This window comes from Penicillium arizonense, assembly GCF_001773325.1.
Source record: "Penicillium arizonense strain CBS 141311 chromosome Unknown PENARI_contig029, whole genome shotgun sequence".
Classification (NCBI taxonomy): Eukaryota; Fungi; Ascomycota; class Eurotiomycetes; order Eurotiales; family Aspergillaceae; genus Penicillium; species Penicillium arizonense.
The window spans coordinates 273,663-284,569 of record NW_019173306.1 but is presented as its reverse complement, the minus strand read 5'-3'; the positions used below and the strand labels follow the sequence as shown (position 1 = coordinate 284,569).

Here is a 10,907-nt window from a genome sequence, read left to right as displayed (position 1 = left end):
AGAGAAGAGTGAAGCATTGCATGTTTATATCTGTCCTATGTCTTACTTTAACAACTTGGAGATAATACGACAGAGCCGCAATTGAAAGAGAATTACCGCATGGAAGCATTCTATATTTGGCACGTATTTACAGTAAGAAGGGCATGAATAGCCATCGTGGAATGCGGTAGAGGCTCCATACTAGGCCATAGGGTCATGCGGAAGCTAATGGCTATTTCACCAATCCTATGTCGGGCGACTGTGTCTAACAACTGCCTGCCTGCGTACCCGACACAGATTCCCCAGGGCCGTTTCAACCCAGGGAAAAAAGAATATATGCTCTCCTATAGTCTCGCCAGATGTCGAACCAAACCGAGCTAGTCGACGCTCTATCTATTGCACCTCTTCGGGAAAAAAAAAGCGAACGCTGACATGTAGAAATTATCGCTAGCCTGAGTAGAAATGAACGGAGAATCTTGACCCGTCCACTTGAAGCCGGACAGATTGTCGTTATTGGGGTTAAAAAACTTTCATTCAAGGGAGACCCCCGGTCCCATATTCTGCAGGCTCGGTTTCATCCTAGATAATAAGTCGCGGATCCAGATCCGTGGCAAGACATGAGGGCGGGCCAATATACCAGAAAGCTTCTGCCAGATAGCGTGAATGTCGAGATCCAAATCACCGCCACTAACTTTAGCACAAAACAAGCATTGAAGAAACATGTACGGAAAATACTCTCTCATTTCGTCCATTTCAATTCAGGATCTGCTGGTGGGAAATTACAGAAGTGTCTAAAGTAGCATTTAACGGGTTGGGAGGGACAAGATGCCGCAAGCTGAGCAGAGATCTTATTTATCTTCAATTATAGAAGACCAGGGCACGTTAGGAGGGCTTTACGGCCAGATCCTAAGGTCTCGAAAACCAAGCGCTTGAAATATCAACAGCTGTGGAACGTTGACACTTCGTCACAGAACCCGATTAATTTCATCCGCAATTGCATTCGCATTCTCTATAATCAGCGAAGATAACTGGTAGAGAGCACCAATACATAGCAGAAATATCCAAACGTGTCCTTATCCAAGCGCGCCAAACAATACTGAGACCTTATCAATTCCCATCAACATGATAGGCTTGATGATCGCTCGCTTGCAAAGCTGAAACCACACCGTTACAAAGGGCCTGAACTGCTCGTTTTCGATCCCACAATACCAGTTTCTGTTCCTCGCAAAGCTGCAGAAGGATGTCACTGTCGCTTGCTAGCCACTCATTCAACTCTTGAAGCTGTCGCTGCTCATCCTCAAGTCGCATCTTCTCGGCAGATTTGACGACGTAGCATTCCCATAGGCAAAAGTACAGGTCAACCAGTTTCAGGGCTGGCGTAGCGAGGGTGTCATTGTATTGTAGAATTTTCATAAACTCCGCCGTCAGGGCACCAGGTGTCACTGGGAACTGCAGAGTATTAGCGTATCTGTTCATTTCCTGCCGAAGAGGGTATGACTGACCTTGGACTCGATGATTGTGCCGTTTGAAGATTCTTGTGGGTGATTTTCCAAGGACTCATCTTCTCCATCTTGGGACATCCGACGCTGTCTCTTGGCTGGCCGATCAATTGGAGAACGCGAGGTGGGATTGTCCATCGTGGCTGTGGAAATGAAATGGAGGAAAAGTTCTGCTCGAGAGCCTTTTATAGACCGGCAAGTCACAGCAAGGCTGCTGTGACTGCACTCATAACCCCTCGGGTCTGGTTTTCAACAGCGCTGAATAGTTCAGTAAACAGTTACGTCAACCGTTGATGCTCGATCTCACCTGTTGTTCACCCAAATACTCAGTTATATGAGGAATTGGGCGACAGGTGAAGCCTTACAACATACATTGCAGATGATATCCCTAATGATGGCCTGCAAGTGTATTCCTGATGCATTCGATCCTAAATCGAGTAGAGTTCGTTGAAGTTAATTGTGACGTTATTGTGACTGCGAACCATCTGAACGACGGTGATGCAGATTTTGATTTCAGATAGTGCTTCATATCACGAGAGTTACCTAAATTAAATATCACTCGCTTTTACAGACCACGGCCCAAGTGTCTCCCTGGCAACGGCGCCAAAATCGTTTGACCGGAGTTATCGTCTTCTATCCGGTTCCCAATGATCCTTCGGATGTAATAGTCACTTCCCAACTCTAAAGATCTCCTCAAACTACCATTTTATCAGTCTTCTACACACTACAAGCGCAAATACAATTGGGACTTATCAAAAAAATGTTAACTTCTTGTTTCCCAAAGCTTAAGCGAAAGCTTCAAAATTCATTCAAAGTCTTTTCTCCCAGTCGATCAAAATATCTCCCAGATATCCCTGCCACCGCTTCTGAATCCGAACGCACGCGGCGATCAGCTGCCCCATCCCCAGAGGTGTCCCCAACAAACATAAAAAACCATGAAAAAGAAACAACAGACACCCCGATTGACTTGCAATCCATCACCACAGAGCGTCACAAAACAGAGTCAAGCTCAACTCATCATCTGACTCAGATCCCGCGAGGAGCGTAGCAGGCTGCACGGGTGGGTTGTGAAAAAGCAAAAGCTTTCGGGTGGCCACTTCCGTGGGAAACATGCGACAGTTGCCAGAGAACGTCAATCAACTTTCTTTATCGGAGAACACCGTGCTTATCACTGGAGGCATGTAACGGATACAGCTCAACTGAAGGGGTTTCTCGTCTGGAAAAAATCCGGACGACGGATTTTCACGGCTCCGGCCAACCTAAGCACCGCTCGATTTGCCTCTTCGGGCAGTCTATCCTTGTTTTTGAGAAGGCCTCATTGGGGAATACGGCAATGTCAACGCTGTAGGGCATACTGCTTGGCCACGCATGTACCAATAGAGGCGAATCATGAGTTTCCGATTGACCCATGACATCTTTGGCTTGATCCAGGCGAGCATCTAACAAACGCAAAATTCGGTTGGCCCACGCCTTTCGTCGAGAGCTATGGCGTCTGCACTCAAAACAAAAGAATTGCTTTACAGCCAAAGATAATCTCTGCGGTAAAGGATATGCGAAAGAAGAGTTCTGGGAGAGCTGAAAGCACAATACTCCATTTATCCGGGATTCAATCGGCACGGTGTTTTGACAGTGATTTCCGTCATCTGCCACCCATATGCACCGCTCACGGTGCAAGGGATCGCCCAATACTTGGCCCAATACCCGTTGGAGATGAAGTGGATCCCAGGCCATGATGAGAAATAACTGCAGATGCGTCTCAGGATGATGGTGAAATTCGGGGTGTGGTATCTATGGTCATGTAGGAAGAGTGCAATATATAGATCTTTGAGAAAGCTTGGATTGGGGTTTTAAATTTCACTGCGTCCTGATTGCATACCTGAGCAATGAAATCCGGGCTCATTTGGCCACTTTCTCGACTCATTCCTGGCTGTTAATTCCTGGGAGCTCGAGTCGCACTTTTTAGGGTTACACATGAAGCATACGCGATGCGTGGAGAAATGATATGTGGACCAACATGGGGCATCAGGGTTCCTCCGAACGCGAGGCCGCCGCCTTGATTTTGCTTCCTTGTGCTACGTCTTGTATCTAGAGCCGAATATAGTTAGTTTTGGATTTCATTAACCATCAGGAAGAAGTTGTCCCGCGCTATTTATACTTAAGGCACTCAAATCTGGACCTTAAAATTCCCCTGAACGCGAGGAAGCTACCTTCCTTTTGCTTCCTCGCGCTACGTCTTGTATCTAGAGTCGACTATAGCTTTATTTAATATTGATTATTCATCTCGAAACACTATCCACCTCTATGTATACGTGAGACCCTCACAAACCACACTTAAGGTTCCAGGAGTTAATGAAGCTGTCAACAGGAACACGACTTTGATTCCTCAAGGCTGAGCAACAGGACCCCAGAAGTTACGTCCGGTTTCCTGGGTGCTACGTGGCTCCTAGAAGCTGCTTATATGCTCCCCGAAATCGCACACATGCCTCTGGGAGCAGGAGAACTCCCAGGGCCAAGATGAGCGTTCCTAGCACTGGCTATGTTTGATTTCCTGGGGCTCTGTGATTCCTGGTCGACTCACATATTTTTAGGGTCAGCTTTTTAAGGTCCTTACAAATACCAAGGATGATGGGTATTTCCACATAGCAGATCGTTACAGGGAAGTGCAAAACCAGCTTCACCGGTTCATACTCTTCTCTTAATTTCTGGCCCCACCGCCAAGACGCTAGCTTGAGAAATGGGTACATTTAAATGGACCTTCGTACATTACGTCATGAGCACTCTGCTTCACATGGCCATGGATTATCGCATAGAAATGTGTGCAATTCACTGTAGGCAAAAACGTCGGATTATATTTCATATTCTTCGCCAGCATCTGACAGCAGAACATCTCTAAACTTTCACCCCTAACTCCCTGTTGGCCTACAAATCTCTTGGCCTACAAATAAACACACTGGAACGGAGGGGAAAAAGGGTCGTAATCTCTCTATAGTAGGCAATGTACAGTATATATATTTCATTGCTCTTCAACCTCAACGTTCGCATGTCGAAAATGACCTTCTGCACTTTCTCCTCTAGCCCCCACCACATCCAGGCTCCATTCAAGGAAATCCTTGAAATCTTGATCTGTCTGTTTTTGCCAATTTCGTCTAACAAATGCTTTCAGCTCTGCAAAGAACTCCTCGATCGGATTTAGATCAGGGGAGTACGGTGGTAAGTACAACAACTTGACACCGGCATTTGAGCATAGCTCTCTGATTCGATCAGTATGGTGGAAAGATGCATTGTCCATAACAAGGACAGACTTTGGCTCTGGCCATCTACCACAGTGATGGAGAAGCTGTTCAATGAAGTCTTCGAACATGCTAGCATCAGTCGATCCTTGGAAGACTCGCGACATCGAAATGCCATCTTGGCAATACGCCGGGAGAATCTGGTATCGCTGACCTCTTTGAAAACGGGAAATCTGGATAGGCCACCCCGCGGGGAGACCAGCCCGTCCTCCTGAAGCCAGCCCGTTTATCACAACCCGATTCATCTATGTAGACTAGGTGATACGAGCGGAAATCGGACAGCTGATACATATAGTAATCTCTCAGATCCGCGTTTCTTTCTTGTGCTATCCGTCGGGCCACTTCCATGGACCAACCATGCGATCGAAGAGCCCGACTGATAGTGTACCTGGATGCGATCACGTCGAATTCATCGTACAAGAACTCTGCCATCTCATATAGGTATAAATCTGGTTTCTCTAGCAAATGGTCGCATAGCGCCTCGAGCATGACGGATATGATCACACGGGGGCGGCCGCCCGGGATCAGGGGTGCATGAACGTCGCCAAACATTCGGAGGTTAGCACTGATGGTTATGATCGATCGTTTGCTGCAGCCAGCCGCTTCGGCCATCTGAGAAGTGGTCAGCGATTTGCTGCTGATCATATCGCGGATCATCACAAGCTGGGACACTGCAATTCGGGGCGCCATGATGGCCTTTGTCGCGCTGTTAACCAGAAGTTGAATGAGGGTGGCCAGGGGCGCAGGGCAACGAGAGGGTCTGGGTCGGTTCGGGCCGATGGTCGGGCCGACAACCACTCCCGTCTGTATTCTCTTGAGCACGATAGATTCAAGTCGTGGTATTTCACCTAAGTCATACGACAGTCCTCGCTTTTTATGATTTGCTGGTAATTGTATCCTTAGCCCCTTAGTCCATTCTTTCACGTGCTAGAGGAACGCATGATTAGTCACGCGCCTGAATGCACTCTCGGATCACTGCTTCGCGCCCGGCGCCTAACCTACCCCTCTTTATCGTGCCAGAAAACCCCAACCTATGAATCCGGACCCGAAATTCTACACTTGAGTCGCCATCGTACCTACCTACGTGGAACATAGGCTTTTATACCGTGTCCTTCCAAATGGATGGTTTATCCTCGGCGGCGAGCGTTATTGCGGTCATTCAACTAACGGGAAGCCTCGTGAAGCTTTGTGGGGGGTACATTCAAGAGGTGCAAGATGCACGAGACGAAGTTTTCACATTACAACGGGTGATTGCAGACCTCCGAGGCACCCTCCAAGACCTGCAGAAATTCCTCGAAAGTAACTACGGAAAGGCCCTACCTACCTCATCGCGACTAGTCAGCAATATAACCGAGTGCCTCTCCGACCTCCAAGCCTTAGAAGCGAGGCTTGATCTAGGAAAGGGAAAGAAGCTGATGAGGAAATTGGGCTTACGAGCCTTCAAGTGGCCGCTGAAACGCACAGAGGTAGAGGGTGTTGTTCAGAACCTCGAGAGATATAAATCTTCATTTCTATTATCTTTACAGGTAGATCAGACGTACGTTTATCGAACACGATATCATGACTCTGTATCATTGACTCAAGACTGCATAGCTCCCTGATGGTTGGCCTGGCTCAGGATATAGATCTGGGGCAGTTGGATGGTGCAATGGAGGCAGGGTTTGAGTCATTCTCCGATCGAGACGAAGTCCAATGTCTCCAAGGCACCAGGACCGAGCTGATCCGGCAGATAATGGAATGGGTTATTTCGCCCTCCCCAAAAAGCATTTTTTGGTTAAAGGGAATGGCTGGGACAGGAAAATCTACGATATCTCGGACTGTGGCAAGGTCGCTCAAGGACACCAACCATCTAGGTGCCAGCTTCTTTTTTAAGAGGGGCGAAGGGGACCGAGGCAACGCGAAGAAGTTTTTCCCAACACTAACGAGGCAACTAATGCTCAGGATTTCTGGAATGAGGTTTGGCGTACAAGAGGCACTCCGTCATGACCCTGACATTGCGTCAAAATCGCTTAGGGAGCAGTTTGAGAAATTACTCCTTCAACCACTGCTCAATCTCAACCAACTCGGCCGACAACCTCAAATCGCAGTGATGGTGATCGACGCTTTAGACGAATGTGAACGTGATGAAGATGTCCGAAACATAATTCGATTACTGCCTCTTCTACAAAACGCAAAAACGGTTCACCTTCGGATTTTCTTGACTAGTAGGCCTGAACTCCCCATCAGCCTCGGTTTTTCAGATATCGCGGATCATGATTACCAGCACGTAGCTCTTCACGAGGTACCCGAAGAAGTGACAGAACATGATATACGTTTGTTCCTACAAGACCGATTTACGAAGATCAAACACGACAGAAATATTTCCCCAGACTGGCCCGGCGATGACGTCATTGAAAAATTGGTTGCGATGTCCGTTCCACTGTTTATTTCGGCTGCCACCGTGTGCCGTCACATTGAAAAATCAAAATGCGAACCCAAATTGCGCCTCGCAGAGCTTATAATGGACCAAGCCAAATATGTATCAAGAATGGACAAGACATACCTGCCGATTCTGACGCGACTACTGGACGATCAAGAGAGTGATGAGTTGGAGCAGCAGCAGCTCCTGCAAGAGTTCCAGGGAATAGTCGGTGTCATCATCCTTCTTGCTGTTCCACTTTCTATAAATGCGCTGTCGCTTCTTCTTGGGATAGGAGCAGATCAGATCAGCAATCGATTGGATTCGTTCCGGTCGGTTTTAAGCATTCCTGATGACCGAGATCAGCCTGTTAGGATTTTACATCTATCATTTCGGGACTTTTTGGTCCAGCCTAGGCCCAAGTTTACTGTTGATGAGCCAAGAAAGCATAAAGACATTGCCAAGTCGTGTCTCAAAACTATGCGGAGTCGCCTGCAGAAAGATATATGCAATCTAGCGAGCCCTGGAACGCATAGGGCAGACATCGACCCTCAAGATATTCGCCAGCATCTACCACCGGAATTACAATACTCTTGTCGTTACTGGATATACCATTTTGAACATAGTCAGGCTTTTCATTCTGAGATAGAAGAAGTGCGACTATTCCTCCAGAAGCATTTCTTGCACTGGGTGGAAGCCATGAGCCTGCTTGGTCTTATATCGGAGGTGGTGGGTATGCTTGATCTCCTTCACACGACTATATTAGTGAGTCATAGAGTCGATGCTATTCGTGAATTAGTGATCTATACTAATAGGGTGTAGGACAATAACGATTCCGCACTCGCTGTCTTTGTACATGATGCAAAGCGCTTTATTCTTAAAAATCGACATATAGCCGATAAGGCGCCTCTTCAGATTTATTGTGCAAGCTTGGTATTTGCACCTCGAATGGCAATCATTCGTAGAGAGTTCAACACAGAACTTCCTATTTGGTTATGCCAATTACCGCAAGTGGAGGAAACATGGAGCGCAGAATTACAAAATTTTGAAGGACATTCAGATTTGGTTTGGTCGGTAACTTTCGCACCTGACGGGCAGCTGCTGGCCTCCAGTTCCGATGATCAAACAGTGCGGCTCTGGGACCTTTCGACTGGCTCCCTTCAGCAGACTCTTGAAGGCCATTCAGACTTGATTTGGTCGGTGATGTTCTCACCTGACGGGCGCTTACTGGCATCTGGCTCCTATGATAAAACAGTGCGGATCTGGGACCCTACGACAGGTACCATGCTACGGACCCTGCGGGGTCATTTTCACTCGATTACATCAGTAGCCTTTTCGCCTGACGGGCTACTACTGGCGTCTGGCTCCTATGATAAAACAGTACGGCTCTGGGACCCTACGACGGGTGCCTTGCAACGGACTCTGAAGGGCCATTTAGACTACGTTAACTCAGTGACATTCTCGCCCAATGGACGACTACTGGCGTCCGGCTCCGATGATCAATCAGTGCGGCTCTGGGATCCTACGACGGGCACTCTTCAACGGACCCTCGAAGGCCATACACATTCAGTCCAGTCATTGGCCTTCTCGTCCGATAGCCCGTTGCTGGCGTCTGGCTCCTACGATGGAACAGTACGGCTCTGGGACACTATAACGGGCGACCCACTGAAAATTATCGGCAACCACTTAACATGGGTGAGGTCAGTAGCATTTTCGCCTAACGGGCGGCTGCTGGCGTCTGGCTCCTATGATAAAAAAATAAGATTATGGGACCCTACAACAGGCGATCTAGAACATACTCTTGAAGGCCATCTAGACTGGGTTTGGTCAGTAGCATTCTCGCCCGATGGGCGGCTGCTGGCTTCTGGCTCTAACGACCGAACGGTACGGCTCTGGGACCCCACGATAAGAGGCCCAAAAGAAAGTCGCGATGACTATGTGGACGAAGTTTGGTCAGTAGCCTTCTCGCCTAACGGACAGTTGCTGGCGTCTGGTCACTATGATAAAACAGTGCGGATCTGGGACCCTACGACAGGGGCCATGCTACGGACCCTGCGGGGCCATTTGCGCTCAATTACATCAGTAGCCTTTTCACCTAACGGGCTGCTACTGGCGTCCGGCTCCTGCGATCAGACAGTGCGGCTCTGGGACTCCATAACAGGCGCCCTACAACAAACTCTCGAAGGCCATTCATATCCAGTTAATTCAGTTGCATTTTCACCTAACGGGCGGCTACTGGCGTCCGCCTCCCGCGATCTGACAGTGCGGCTCTGGGACCTCAAGACGGGTTCTCTGCAATATATCATCGAGGGCCATTTAGACTCGGTTAAGTCAGTGACGTTCTCACCCGATGGGCGGTTACTGGCAACGGGCTCTAATGATCAAACGGTGCGGCTCTGGGACCTTTCGACGGGTACCCTTCAACAGACCTTCGAGGGCCATTCAGACACAGTTTGTTCGGTGAGTTTCTCACTTGAAGGGCGGCTACTGGCGTCCGGCTCCTATGATAGAACAGTGCGGCTCTGGGATACTACGAAATGCGACTTACAGCAGACTTGGAATGTGGAAGGGGACGCCACTCATCTTGAATTTATTCAAGATAGTCCATATCTAAACACAAACTTAGGCCTCCTCGATATTCAACGAAAGAATGATTGTCCTAGGCTCAATTCACATTGCATGAATTTGAATATCTCCATTGAGCACAGGCAGTGGATCAAATTGAATGGAGAAAAGGTTCTGTGGCTTCCTACCGAGGTCCGGCCTATGTGCTCTGCGACCAAGCGTGGTGCACTTGCTTTAGGACACAAATCAGGGCGGATTTCCTTCCTCAAGTTTCGTGCGTGAATTGTGTAAATTATCTCCATTCTCCGTTTTCTTTGCGTGTCCATTTTTAGAAGCTTATAAAAGTCATCGTCTGCTCAGAGACGTTGACATCGTCGCTTAGACTGAAACTATGAAGCCCCTTTCGTATTCCGAGAGTCGTTCCTTTCTTTTTTAACAAATTGAGTTGAGTACATGATAAAGCTTGATTAGATAAAATTATAGTAAAGGCGTTTGAACTATTTACTATTCCTATATTCTGCACTCGGTTTATTGAGCTAGCGTCTTGGCAGTGGGGCCCAGAATGCAGGGAAGAGTGAAACGGTGAAGCTGGTTTTGCACTTTCCTGTAACTGTATCTTACTTGTCCTTTACATCAAGCTACTCAGAATACTGCTCCAAGACTGGCCACGATGGGCCGGCTAGTCAGATCAAGAGATGAACACGCTTTAATTCCAATCATTAAATTCACTTGCTAAATTATCTTAGCAACTCTGGAGTAGATACATTCCTTTCCATGACTTTGACCGTCGTATTTCTCTAATATTTTCGAATTCCACATCTCCTTCACTCATCCATCGAAAATTCATCATGAACATTTGCGATAATATTCATTCGAAATGCTCCCTACCTAGTTCCTTCACGGCCCTACTTGGCGAAGCACTTCGAACCGCCACTTTCACTGTTTTGTCGGTTCAGTGTGCGTATTCTGCTAGGGACCTTATAAGTCACGTACGACAAAACGTACGAGAGACAAGATGACCACTAGAGATCCGAAAGCGGCCTGGCCAACGGCCCCATAATACATAATCTTGTAGTATGGAAAGTGGCCCTCACTGTCAAAAAACTCGAAGGATGTCTGAAAACCGTGGACGTGGCTGGCAACATAACCCCCTAGGGAGAGAACGGCCAAGCTCAC

General features: G+C 47.8%; 3 protein-coding genes across 3 annotated transcripts; 1 reads left to right on the top strand and 2 right to left on the bottom strand.

Annotated features, from left to right (window-relative positions):
- Positions 1 to 1,146: 1,146 nt before the first annotated feature.
- PENARI_c029G08339 (uncharacterized protein) lies at positions 1,147 to 1,616 on the bottom strand (the record flags this gene model as incomplete). Its single annotated transcript, XM_022636319.1, has 2 exons — positions 1,147 to 1,428; positions 1,482 to 1,616. Coding segments are annotated over 2 exons (417 nt in total), but the record flags the coding sequence as incomplete, so codon positions are not given.
- A 2,875-nt stretch (positions 1,617 to 4,491) lies between these two features.
- On the bottom strand, positions 4,492 to 5,458 carry PENARI_c029G00637 (uncharacterized protein; the record flags this gene model as incomplete). The annotated part of the gene is made up of 2 exons (XM_022636263.1): positions 4,492 to 4,979; positions 5,125 to 5,458. The coding sequence occupies 2 exons, from the start codon at positions 5,456 to 5,458 to the stop codon at positions 4,492 to 4,494; spliced, it is 822 nt and encodes a 273-aa protein (XP_022483846.1).
- Positions 5,459 to 5,886: 428 nt separating this feature from the next.
- On the top strand, positions 5,887 to 9,754 carry PENARI_c029G04247 (WD40 repeat domain-containing protein; the record flags this gene model as incomplete). Its single annotated transcript, XM_022636288.1, has 5 exons — positions 5,887 to 6,305; positions 6,362 to 6,427; positions 6,710 to 7,931; positions 7,989 to 9,617; positions 9,677 to 9,754. 5 exons carry the CDS (start codon positions 5,887 to 5,889, stop codon positions 9,752 to 9,754), a joined length of 3,414 nt encoding a protein of 1,137 aa, XP_022483813.1.
- Positions 9,755 to 10,907: the final 1,153 nt, after the last annotated feature.